At 42.4% G+C, this 13703-nt stretch overlaps 1 protein-coding gene across 1 annotated transcript; it reads left to right on the forward strand.

The window, feature by feature from the left end:
* Window positions 1-10923: 10923 nt before the first annotated feature.
* On the forward strand, window positions 10924-12633 carry LOC307073671 (E3 SUMO-protein ligase ZBED1-like). The gene is made up of 2 exons (XM_079733582.1): window positions 10924-11100; window positions 11379-12633. Exons 1-2 carry the CDS (start codon window positions 10937-10939, stop codon window positions 12058-12060), a joined length of 846 nt encoding a protein of 281 aa, XP_079589708.1. The 5' UTR covers window positions 10924-10936; the 3' UTR covers window positions 12061-12633.
* Window positions 12634-13703: the final 1070 nt, after the last annotated feature.

The raw sequence follows: 13703 nt of genomic DNA on the forward strand, positions 1-13703 counted from the left end.
CACTGGTGAGTATGTATGCAATGCTGTTCAACATGCACGCACACACACATCCCCACTCTCTGATACGCTGAAACCTACACATGTATACACACACACACACACACAAACACATATTTTGTGAAATACACAAACTCAAACACTTTCTCTCTGTCTACAGGTATAACACTTAAAGACATGCATTGCCAAACCTTATGCATCCCATGATAATCGCCCTCCCTATGACAACGGGTCCCTCCGGGCTGATCATTCAGGTTGATTGGCTGTGTGGAGTGTCAGCATCTTTATTTATTCAATAGCCTTCAGCATGCAGCAGAGGTTGGCCTGGAACTGCCACTGATGTTTGAATGCAGGGATTGGATATTCTGTACTGTTCTCCTGCCAGCACCCCGCCGTAGATAACTAGATCTCCCACCTACACGACCCGTCGATCATAGGGAGTGGGAGGGAGAGAGCAAGAGAGCCAGAGGAAGATCAAGAAAGAGGAACGGCTGTAGAGATGAGGAAGGGATAGACATAGATTGAGTGTGAGATGGACAGAGAAAGGTAGAGGGAGCGAGGCAGAGAAAAGAGACAATGTATTTGTTTTTCTGGCCAGGGACTTGAAATACTTATTCTTCATCAATGCTTTGTAACAAAATATATGAGCTGCATGGATATACACCTGTGGTTGTTTTCTGTATTGTTTCAATCTTTGAGGAAAGCAATTTCTGACAGCCTTAGGGCCTTACTATTTCAACGTTTAGCTGACCCTTTCATCCAGAACGAGTTCATTTAGATTCATGTCTTAAAGGTGCAGGTTGGGGGTAAGCAATCCTGCCCAAGGATGCCTGCGGGCAGGATTCGGACACTGGGGTTTTAACCAAACCATTCTTACTCCTGAGATTCTTAATATTCCTAATACAGCTTGGGCCTCAAGGCAGATATATATAGGAAGGTATGCGGAGAGAGGGTCATTAACAGAAGCGCTATCCGGATCTACTGCAAGAGATTTAAATTGTAATCAATTCAATTGAACAAATGGTCCAACTAATAATGGTCCGAACCCTCCCATGATCCTTTGCAGTACTCGGGAGCGGCGTCCACGCCCACGGACGCCACAATATGCCTCCACCTTCTCAATGTTCTGGCCTTTGACTTGGTTCTCCTTCTGCCTATGAGCTGTGTTATCATTCCACAAAGTTATCCATTTGACAAACCAATACTCAAAACATCCAACGGAGACCCCTCCATCGGAAGTCCCTCCCTCTCTCTCGCGTCTCTCTGCTAAACCCATGTCACTTCAACGGATGTCGCTCCCTTCGAAGCGTGCTTGGAAGTCCCGCCCTCTCGTCGATAAGGCTCATTCAACACTCAATAACGCTCACCAATAACGCTGGGGAGATGAGAACGCCTGGGTCGAGGTTAAATGGAAGGTACAGCCGTTTGTCTACTTCCTCTGCCTTGCCTGAGGGATTATGCCAACCAAGGTAACAGGACAGGGTCTACGGGCTAAATTGCATTCAAGTGCGTATACAATGAAAGATGTTACAAATAATTTAAAATAAGACAATGGACTAAAATCCCATTTAAAGCTTTTGTAACATTGCACATTTTCAGTAAAATGGGATATAAGGCGGGCGGGACTTATTGAACAAAGGATTGGTATTGATTGTTGCAGCACAACATTTCACAAACACACACACACACACACACACACACATATACACACCTACTCCTTTTCTATCTTGGTTTTGTGAGTAGCGACCAAATGCTCCCCAGCTGTGATGCTGTTCCCTGACTCCCTGCACCCAGCAGGAAGTAGACAGAAAGAGGCACAGAACCTGCGGCGCAGCTGGAACCTCCACCCTCCATATTGGCTCAAACCTGCACCCTCCATTTTGGCTCAAACAGCCCAATGTTCACTTCTGTAGTTTGGCGGCATTTGTTCATCCTCCCACTGCGATGGGTTGACACACCTCAAAAGTTTGGCTGGAAAAGAAGAGCTGATTGTGTTGAGTGCCCTTGTTTCCCTCCTGGAGTTGAATAAAACACTTTTATCAGATGATTTACATTGTTGTTGCATTGGGAATGTCATGCATATACCGTATATACACATATTTTTTATATTTATAATTATATAAATTGGAATGTTTTTCTCTCATTTTCTTTCTTTCTCTTGTTCCATACCAACAGATTCAGTTATATTTATAAAAAAATAGAAATCACCCCTAGGTCTTTGCCATTGTCTTATATTATGTGGTAGACTTAATTGGATTCCATGCATATAATGAATACATCTGCATACTAACACCCGCAATTTCATTGCCGACAACCCTGTAAGACCATGGGAAAAAGCATTTTTGCCTTTGATTGCACAAGATACTGTTAAACAAGATGTTGCTTTATCGTTGACTTTTAAATCCCTAAAATCTTTTAATTAGCAGATAAGGTCCATGTCTAAAAACAAAATAAATATATATTTTAGAAGATGTGCTCTTTAATGTTACAACGGGTTGACTTATTTTGGGAAAATGTTGCCAAAACATTAGCTCACACTCAAGCCAACATCGTCTGCTCGCTGGAAGCTAGCAACACCTGCTGTCTACCACTGAAACCACCATCTGCCACTGGAGCCAGTCAGCATGCAAAAGGGACTGCAGTCGCTAACACTTAAGTGTTACACACCATAAGAGGCTGAATCTGTGAGGGTTAATGTGTTTTAGGTGCATGCATTTGAAGGCATGCATGTGTGTGCATGTATGTGTGTTTGTGTTGTGCTTGCCAGTCTGTATGCTTGTGTATGTGTGTGTGTGTGTGTGTACGTGTGTGTGTGTGTGTGTGTTTGTTGTGGTCAATGTAACATGAGCTATTCTATCAGCTAACAGAACTCATCTATCAACTATGCAGCCACGCACAAACTCCTGAAGCTCAATTTCTATAAGACTGAGCCGCTCTTCCTTTCAGAAAGGCATCTCCCACCCACGACTTCACCATCACGATCAAGACCTCTGTGGGGTCTGACGGCAAGGCAGCTGGGTGTGACCCTGGATGACCGGCTGTCCTTCGCGGCCAACTCCCTGCCACAGCCTGCTGCTGCGGAGTCTTGCTCCAAAACATCAGGAGGATACGTCCCTTCCTTAACCAGAAGGCCACGCAGATTCCGGTCCAGGCTCTTTTCATCTGGCGACTAGACTACCCTAAACCCCTTCTGGCCAGAGGTGGAAACAACAAAGTAGAAATTCTTTGTTCATGTACGTAAGAGTTTTCAGGTTTATGTTCTTTACTTGTGTGTTCATTTTTCAAACAACTTTTCACCTTTACTCCCTACAGTGAACAGAAATATCTCGACTTTCTACTTCTAACATCTTCAAAGCAGGCTTTTTACTTTAGTTTAAATGTGTTAAAATTGAATATTTTATTTCATTTTATTTTGTTTCATTAGGGTTAGGGTGAGTCCAAAAATGAAGACCGATTTCAGCCTAAATGAATGGAACAATAACACATGAAAAATATGATTGCTTGGTTTATCTCTCAGGTCATATCATGCACCACAGACATGACAATACGGAAACAAGACATTTCCCATCCATGGTATTATTTAAGATGGAAGGTGTTGGCTCTAAGAACAATATTCGGCGAATGCTTTGTGTATTGTGCCAACCTAAAAAATGTTGGTAGTCCTGTAGAGATGAGGGAATTTCAAACAAAAGGGTTCAAGGTTTAAATAGACCTGTAATGTGTTCTCATTGATCAAAATGAATCGAGTTCTCTTGATGACACTGAAAACAGTTTTGAAAATTGGAGCGGAGTTAATTTTCATTATTTCACTCAATTCTTAGTTTTATTTGAAGTGAGAATGGTTTAAACTTAACAGTCTACGAATTTTATCAATATGATGTGAGTTTCAGGTCAGCTTTGCATAGAAACAGCCTGTAGAAATGTCAGAGGGCTACTTTTTACTTCTATACTTTTCAGTGACGTGCAATCAGGGGAGACAGGTAAGGCAGAGTGATCAAAATTGCTGAATTTCAATCACGAGTTGAGGATGAGAGCAGTGGTGCCTCACCGTGAATTGCGCAATCCCTCACAAACTGGGTGCGTGCAAATGCATGCACCTGCATGCCTGCAAATGCATGCACCTAAAACACATTAACTCTCACAGATCCAGTTTGTCTTTCAGCAAGAATAAATATGCTGATCTGACATAAAACCGCTCTGAAAAGCATGAAATGAGGCAGCCAGTACCTCTGCCTCACTGAAGGGGGCGCATGCGTGAGCCCACAGGGTTTACAGGATGATTCTGTTACATTCTTTTACGCAGAATCAAGTGCACTACATCAGTTTTGTTTATTTACAAAAAACATTTCTGACTGCAAAAATGGTAGATTCAATAACCAAGCTCAGAAGTTTCTCAAACCTGGACTTTCAACCAAAAAGCAAAGTGATAAATGATGGAAGACCAATGCCGGAACTAAACGGCTTCAAACAACGGGACAGAAGATAACGTAAATCTGAAAAATTCAGTGCCTCACCAGCTACGAACCTCACCGCACGTCTCTGATACTTTTATACTCTATTCTACATTTCAGAGCCTGTACCTTTCCACTTAAACTTAAGTAATGAATTTGAATCACCACTTCTACTTTTTCTTTTTGTATTTTTTTACACAATCAGTTGTACTTCTACTTGAATAAAGAATGTGTGTACTATTGCCACCACTGCTTCTGGCTTGTCAGCCTGCATGTGCCAATTGACCTCTGCAGCTCATCCAGAATGCAACAACGAGGCTGCTCTTCAACCCACCCAAGTCCTCCCACACACCCTTCCTCCGCACCCTGCACTTCCTTAATGGCTGTGAATGGTTAAGGCCCAGCCTACATCCATGACGTGGTCAAACCACACCCCCCAGCCCGTCCACAATGCTCCATGACTGCCAAACGGCACCCTACTCCCTAACTACAACGGGCCCCAGCTGCTGCTCTACAAATCCCGATTGTTTGCTGTCCTAGCTCCACAACGGTGGAACAAGCGCGCCACTGATATCACAACAGCAGAAACCCTAAACGTCTTCTGTCTCAGACTGAGAGCTCATCTGTTTAGACAGCGGATTGTAAATTGCAGAACTTGAAGCAGTTTGCTGTTTTGATGAATTTTATGTGCTCACATGAGTCATACAATTTCTGGATTGTATCTTCATGGTTGAATGCACTTATTGTAAGTCGCTTTAAATAAAGCATCAGCTAAATAACACACACGCGCACACACACCTACATACACGCACACGCACACACACACACTGTGACAAAGTGATTCACAATTGTCACTAGTCAGTACACACTGACAAGCACTTTGGACTAAGATATGGCATGAGAGCCAAAATAACATTTTAGACATCGCAAGTTTTCTTCTTTGTAATCTGTATTCAAGTCATTGAGTCTTTATCCACTGTGTAAAGGAGCCAATCAGTAAAAATCCAGATAGTGATTGAATTGCTGTGATTGAAGTATTTTTTCACCTTTTTGATATTTTTTCATTTTTTATTCATGAATAGGGGTGAATGCGTTTTGTAAGTGCATTAAGTGTGCTACCACACACGATTTGCATTATGTTTGGATTTTTTTTTACAAAATTCAATAAATTGTCATAACAGTGGCACATTTACTGTTTTAGTTGGATTGTTTAACCGCATCTGTGATGTTACCCGTATGTTGCTAGCGTTATGTCCTTTATACAGTCTCTTACACTAATAATCAATATTCTAGACAAACCTTTGTTCATTCACTCAGGGCAAGTCCGCATTTCCCTTGCTGTCTTTATGTCCCAGGATCTGTCTTAGGAATCTCATTAAAGGGAGAGGGGTACTTTATTGTGTTCTTGAAACACAGATTACGGGAATGTATTATAGATCTAGATCAAGTTGCAATGTTTTGTTATTATTTTATGATAATGTTATGAGTTGGTTAAGCTTTTATGATAATTTTATGAGCTGGTTAAGCTTGGTATTTATGTTAATTGTTTTTGAATAATTTTGTAGTTTAGTGGTGGCGCTGAATCAATGGGTAACCATAAGCCTGGGTTAATTTTGGAAATGGTTACTGATGGTTGGTAGGTTAGTTCAGGGTTAATTCAGTTCAGGATTCAGGAGGGTTCTTATAGGTTTAAGAGCTATGTCAGCTTTTGACGTTGCTATTATGTTATGTCGTCTTTGTCCGTACAGCAGAATTTTTGATTTCTTTCTCAAACACATATTTAACCCGTGGCTTGAACCTCATTGTGGAACCAAAATAATACATGACACGCAGATACATAAACACTCACACGCACGCACATACATAAACAAACACACATGAACAGGTTATATGTATTTTGGAATTCTCTTTTAGTAAAGGAGGTGCTGAACATTTGCGTCCATCAAGACATTCTAATGGAGCCTGAAGGGGGCACGTCATGTGGAGCAGAAATTTGTCGAAAACAAACAACCACATACCTAATGTTATGGTGCAAGTAGTATAATAAAGCACAGAAGACCGACATACGTTGAAGTGTAAGTATATTGAGTAAGTCCAAGGATGTAAGCACGCAGCACAGTACTGTAGTAGTGATGTGTCGTTCGTGAACGATTCGTTCAATATGAACGAATCTTTCATATGACTCGGGAGTCATGAGTCATCTCAGTGAGTGATTCGTTCATTTTGATGCAGTACCTTACCTCGCCACATGGCAGGCAGCTGCATAAGCTCAGTCAGTAGGAGAGGAAGCAGAAATGATTCGTTCACGACTCACTCAGGTCCTCGTTCATTTGTCACGTGACAGCCATACGGATCGTTCATACGGTTCGTTCATACGGTTCGTTCATACGGATCGTTCATACGGATCGTTCATACGGATCGTTCATACGGTTCGTTCATACGATTCGTTCATACGATTCGTTCATATGGATCGGTCTCTCGTTCATTTGTCACGTGACAGCTGTAGGCCAGCTACGAACAAGGAAATGAATGATATCTGATTTGTGACGTTCATTCATTTGTCACGTGAAACCCGACATACATTATTTATTCATGAAATCATAATTATTAGTGGTCTTCGGTTCTTGTAGATGTGTATAGTGTTATAGATTATATAATGTAAAGTGTGTTTGTAAATAAATACTTTCGAAAATTATATCAACGTGTTGATTTTGTGTTATACTCTACCATAGAATAATAAAATATCATAATACATTATTCATTCATGAAATCATAATTAATCAGTGGCCTTCAGTTCTTGTAATCTTTTTAATTTGAATTATATTATATATATAGTTAAACTTCTGAACTTTAATTGCTCATGTACTTCGTCTACAATGCGTTTTTGCTCATATTTTTCTTTACTTTCTGCACATCTGTGTTCTCTGACATGTCGGGAGAAAAAGTAAACATATTGTAATGACCTCGCTGACATAACGATGTCCAGTCATCGGTATTGGAACAAACTTTTTAATGGCACCAAACTAGGTCACTGAAACATGTAAACCACGGCGAAAATCCCACACGAAGCAAAAACCCGTACTCCCCAACCCGCCGCACGGTCAGCCGCACGTGCCAGGCCCGACCCTCCAGTTCTTCCAAGGCCCCTCCCCCAGCTGACCTAATGATTCGCCCCCACACTGATTGACAAGAACAACATTGCAATACAAGCGCATAGATCAACTTGCATAACGGACAACGAAATACAATGCAACACATAACACACAAATTATTTAAATGTCCCAGGGTCGCTACAATATAATGAGAATTATTTTTTTTAAGTCTACCTGCGCTATACTAAAAGAGCCGGGTCGATTGAAACACTTTTCAGTTAAACGTCTTTTTCATCTGTTGTATAGTCATATTATTATGGCATGAAACAAAAAACACAACTATCTATTACAAAAACACTACCGCAGGAAGGATTTTACTTAGCGCTCTCGAAAACAGGTTTGGGGGATAACATTTGAACGGTGGGACGTAAATTTCCCGGGGTTGGTCAGTCTTGCGTGCTAACGTAGTGACGACGTAAAAGCCATGCGGTTTTCGAGGAAAACTGTGTTTCAATCGTCCCGTGTTTCAAATAATCGACCCAGCTCTCCCCTACCCTGCTCTGCTGCTGCGGTGACAGACACAACCATTTAGGATCGGATGAGGAAAGGAGGTGAAAAAGCACGACAAATCCTCCATAAATGTTAACTTCAGAGCCTCTGATAAAGTGCAGCTCACACAGACCAGGTTTGCATCTCGGTTTAAAGACCACTGTCACACATTGTCAGCGTTCACACTTTAACAGCGCAAGACGGGGTTCACTTGGTTACAGTCACGGCATATGCCGGTATCGCTGTTCGCACGGCATCGGCTAGGCAAAATCTGATTTACGTCGCAAGTTGACGTTATTATTTATATATTTCTTTTCCACTGCCTGAGCTAATTGATGTTTGGCATGAAAGGGTGTGAAAAGTGTCAATTGTTTGACTCTCATGAGACAGCTTTTCACCTCGTCACAATTTAATGTTTTACAGACTGGGCTACTAGGAGTGATGAGATCCTGTCCCACAAATTGAGTGCTCCCGTCATCCAAGGCTCCATGCGGGGGCAGTGACCCATCCCTCACTCATCCCCATACATTTACATTAGGTGTAAGGTTTAATCAGAACACAAACAACAGAGGTCTGAGCAGGTCAGGAAAATGAGTGGCAGGAAAAGAAGTGACATTTGGAACCACTTTGGTGAAATTTCAGCCACCAAAGCCAAGTGCAATATTTGCAAAAGACTTTTATCAGTGCAAGGAGGAAGCACTTCGAATTTGAGAAGGCACCTGAAAGCAGCACATCCAACTGTGCAGTTAGCACAAGTGAGGGTAGAGAGTGACGATGGAGCCACTGCAGCAGCTTCAAATATCTCCACCAGCAATACTTCATCTGGACCTCCAATCGCTGCTGCTGCAACACTGGCTACAGCTTCTGCAACATCCAGTACACCAGCAGCACCCACCACCACCACCACCACCACCCAAGCAGCAGTTAGGCCACGGAGGCCTCAACAAACACTGTTGGGCACTTATGTAACAAGGCCAATGGATCCGCTCAGGCAGATCAAACTGGATGAAGCACTGATAAAAATGATAGCTTGTGACTATCAACCATTCTCCATCGTTGAGGACAAAGGCTTCAAAGATTTTTCAAAGACCCTGGACCCTTCATACACTCTGCCTAGCAGGAAAACACTGTCTCAAGCTCTACTGCCTAAGATGTATGGAAAACTAAGAGCCGAGTTATTTGAAAAAATCAAGAGTGCTCCTGCTGTATGTCTCACAACAGACTGCTGGACATCTGTGACGACCACAAGTTACATGTCTGTGACCTGCCACTATATTCAGGATTTTGCTATGACCTCCCATCTCCTGGACTGTTTTGCCTTGACAGACAGACACACTTCAGCTCACCTGGCAAGTGAGCTGAAGAGAGTTTCAACCGAATGGGGTGTCATAGACAAAGTTGTAGCTTGTGTCACAGACAATGCCAGCAACATTGTGGCAGCCCTGAGAGATCACCTGCACTGGGACCACATACCATGCTTTGCACATGTGTTGAACCTCATTCTTAGAGCTGCACTTAGGGAGGTTCAGGGCACAATTCAAAAAATAAAAGCTGTGGTTGAATATTTCCACAGAAGCACAGTTGCTTCAGACAAGCTGAAGGCCACACAGCAACAGATGGGCCAGGAGCAACTGCGTTTGAAGCAGGATGTAGCTACAAGGTGGAATTCAACATTCTACATGCTGCAAAGGTTCATTGAAGTGAAAGATCCAGTCATCTCCACCCTGGCACTTATCAATGCACCGCTATCCACACTGTCCACAGAGGAATGGGGAATTGCCCGTGAAACAGTGGGCATTATCAAGCCTTTTGAGGAGGTTACCATTGAAGTGAGCGCTGAGAGGTATGTAGATAAAGTGATTAATGTTTATATTAAATTAAAATCACTTTTATTGGATGAATCAGTGTACACATAAATGAATTTGACTCCTATCTAACTTTGCTCTCAATGTACATGCACATAATAAGCACAAACTTCATATTTTAAACAAAAATTATAGTTAGTGATAGATTTTTAACTGCATCCTTACTGTTAACAAAGAAGCATGACATTGACTTTGTAATAGTACACTGTTATAACTGCTTTTAAGAACAACATTTGAATAATTCAACTGTCTGTAGGTTTGTGACTGCCTCCAAAGTGATCCTGATGGCAAGGGGTCTTCAGAGGATTGTTGCCCGCCATCAAAGGAATCCATCCATCCATGAACCAGTTCAAAAACTGGTGGACTGTCTGATGGCAGAGATGCAGAAGAGGTTCAGCAAGGTGGAGCAAATTGAGAAGCTTGCTGATGCTACTTGTTTGGACCCAAGGTTCAAAAAGCAAGCCTTTGTGAACGACAAGGCAGCAGATGATGCTGTAAAGAGGATTACAGCTACTGCAGCACACCATCACCCTGGTCACAGTGAGGAGGAGGAGGAGGGTCAAGATCCTGCTGCGGCTGCCAGCGCAGGGGCCATGTTTTGGGAAGACTTCGATGAGAGGGTAGCAAACACCAGCGCTTCCACTTCATCCAATTCTGCCACATCAAGCATCTCAACTGCTGCCATGATGGAGATACGGGCCTACCTTGCAGAGCCACTCCTACCCCGCACATCAGACCCTCTGGCATGGTGGAGGATGTGCTCTCCGATATTTAAAAGTCTGTGTGAAGTGATGAAGACAAGACTGTGCATTGTGGCCACATCTGTGCCCTCTGAGAGAATTTTCTCAAAGACTGGGCAGATCATCACTGACAGACGGAACAGGCTCAGCCCCTCCAAGGTCCGCGAGCTTGTGTTTCTCAATGCCAACTTGCCTTAGAGCAGTAGCTACATGTAGCTACAAGGTGGAATTCAACATTCTACATGCTGCAAAGGTTCATTGAAGTGAAAGATCCAGTCATCTCCACCCTGGCACTTATCAATGCACCGCTATCCACACTGTCCACAGAGGAATGGGGAATTGCCCGTGAAACAGTGGGCATTATCAAGCCTTTTGAGGAGGTTACCATTGAAGTGAGCGCTGAGAGGTATGTAGATAAAGTGATTAATGTTTATATTAAATTAAAATCACTTTTATTGGATGAATCAGTGTACACATAAATGAATTTGACTCCTATCTAACTTTGCTCTCAATGTACATGCACATAATAAGCACAAACTTCATATTTTAAACAAAAATTATAGTTAGTGATAGATTTTTAACTGCATCCTTACTGTTAACAAAGAAGCATGACATTGACTTTGTAATAGTACACTGTTATAACTGCTTTTAAGAACAACATTTGAATAATTCAACTGTCTGTAGGTTTGTGACTGCCTCCAAAGTGATCCTGATGGCAAGGGGTCTTCAGAGGATTGTTGCCCGCCATCAAAGGAATCCATCCATCCATGAACCAGTTCAAAAACTGGTGGACTGTCTGATGGCAGAGATGCAGAAGAGGTTCAGCAAGGTGGAGCAAATTGAGAAGCTTGCTGATGCTACTTGTTTGGACCCAAGGTTCAAAAAGCAAGCCTTTGTGAACGACAAGGCAGCAGATGATGCTGTAAAGAGGATTACAGCTACTGCAGCACACCATCACCCTGGTCACAGTGAGGAGGAGGAGGAGGGTCAAGATCCTGCTGCGGCTGCCAGCGCAGGGGCCATGTTTTGGGAAGACTTCGATGAGAGGGTAGCAAACACCAGCGCTTCCACTTCATCCAATTCTGCCACATCAAGCATCTCAACTGCTGCCATGATGGAGATACGGGCCTACCTTGCAGAGCCACTCCTACCCCGCACATCAGACCCTCTGGCATGGTGGAGGATGTGCTCTCCGATATTTAAAAGTCTGTGTGAAGTGATGAAGACAAGACTGTGCATTGTGGCCACATCTGTGCCCTCTGAGAGAATTTTCTCAAAGACTGGGCAGATCATCACTGACAGACGGAACAGGCTCAGCCCCTCCAAGGTCCGCGAGCTTGTGTTTCTCAATGCCAACTTGCCTTAGAGCAGGCCTTAAACTGCTTAATATACTTGTGTTACTTTTACTTAATTGTGCAATATTGTTGTTGGTTTGGATTTGGGTTTATAAGTGTGTTTATAAATAAATACTTTTGAAAATTATATCAACATATTGATTTTGTGTTATACTCTGCCATAAAATATAATAATAATAACAAATGTAATAACAATAATAATAAGACACAATAAATGCACCATGTAACACTTTAAGGAACTTATTTATTTATACTTTTTGTCTTACTTAATTGTCTTACTAATTGTCAAAATGAGGATACAGGACACAAGTCACTTTATTGTGGTGTTTTTGCCTTCCTAGGTTTTCACATGGTTTGAATTGCTTGTGACATTGTGTGTATTCAGCAGCTCAGCTGAAGCAAACCATGTTGCCTTCAGTGTTAAGCGTTAAGAACCGCAGCCTTTTTTACAACGCCCACAAGGGGGCTACAGCGCCACCCGCTGTAAAAATGAACGAAATGAACGAAATGACTCAAAAAAAGATTCGTTCAATTTACTGACCGAGAGTTAAAGATCCGATTCAGTAAAAAGAGTCGAACTTCCCAACACTATACTGTAGGTCTATCTTCCTAGCCTATCTCTACATGCGTCATTTGACTTCCTCTCTAGTACCACAACACACTTCATAACAGTAGAGCGCACCTAGTGGCGTAATCAGGTAGTGGACACAACACCCCCCCCCACAACGTAAAACAATTACTTCTCTCTGTAAGAACCTCTGAAGTAATATGATTATTCTAATGTAAATCTTGACCATAGAACATTAAACCAAGTGATAGAAATGAGAAATAATATCACGGCTAGTATCAGGCCGTACTTGTTAAATGCAAAATAATAAATGACTGTATTTATCTACACATTCAGCAAGAACATTTAAGCTCAGAAACATGACTTAAAAGGATACGGCAAAGTCCTGTGCCGTGTTCCAATATCCATACTATCCGTACTTACTAGCCTTAGTTTGAGTACGTAGGGCATTCCAATTCAGATCGGGCGAAAATATGAGTACTGAAAGGACCCGGATGGTGTACTCAAAATGGTCAAATCGTGACGTGTGGATCGATGTACACTTTTCGTACTCAACGGCAACAATCTTAGCTACGTAGCGGAAGAGGGCGGAGCCAGGCTGAGCCAAAGTCGGCGCATTTTCCACATAGCCTGCATTGATAGTCATTTTGTAGTTTTTATAGCTTTTATAGCTTTTTATAGCTGCTAGGCGTAAAGAGTTCACAGTTCAAAGTGGGATGTTTATTGCGGGGGAGGAGCAGCAGCGGCAGTCGTGATCGTAATTTCCGGTTAGTGCCCCACAGAGTATTCGATTTGGAACAGCATTGACATCTGAAAATTAGCGCACTTAGTGAGTATGGATAGTGTACTACGTTTAAGTATACTCATGGAAGTATGGATAGTGGAACACGGCACTTGGTTCTTGCATCTCCTGTATCATAGTCTTTTAACCAGTCCGGAGGTTTATGATCTCTGGCAGGATGCACTCGGTCATGCATGGTTCTCTCAGGCGTGCAGGATTGAGATGTTCCAGCCAGCGGCTGCTCTGTAGGCATCACTGCTGCATCAGTTGCTTGAGTGTGCTGGTCTGCAGGTATCAAGGCTGCA

This window comes from Pollachius pollachius (genome assembly GCF_949987615.1).
Source record: "Pollachius pollachius genome assembly, chromosome: 3".
NCBI classification, from domain to species: Eukaryota; Metazoa; Chordata; class Actinopteri; order Gadiformes; family Gadidae; genus Pollachius; species Pollachius pollachius.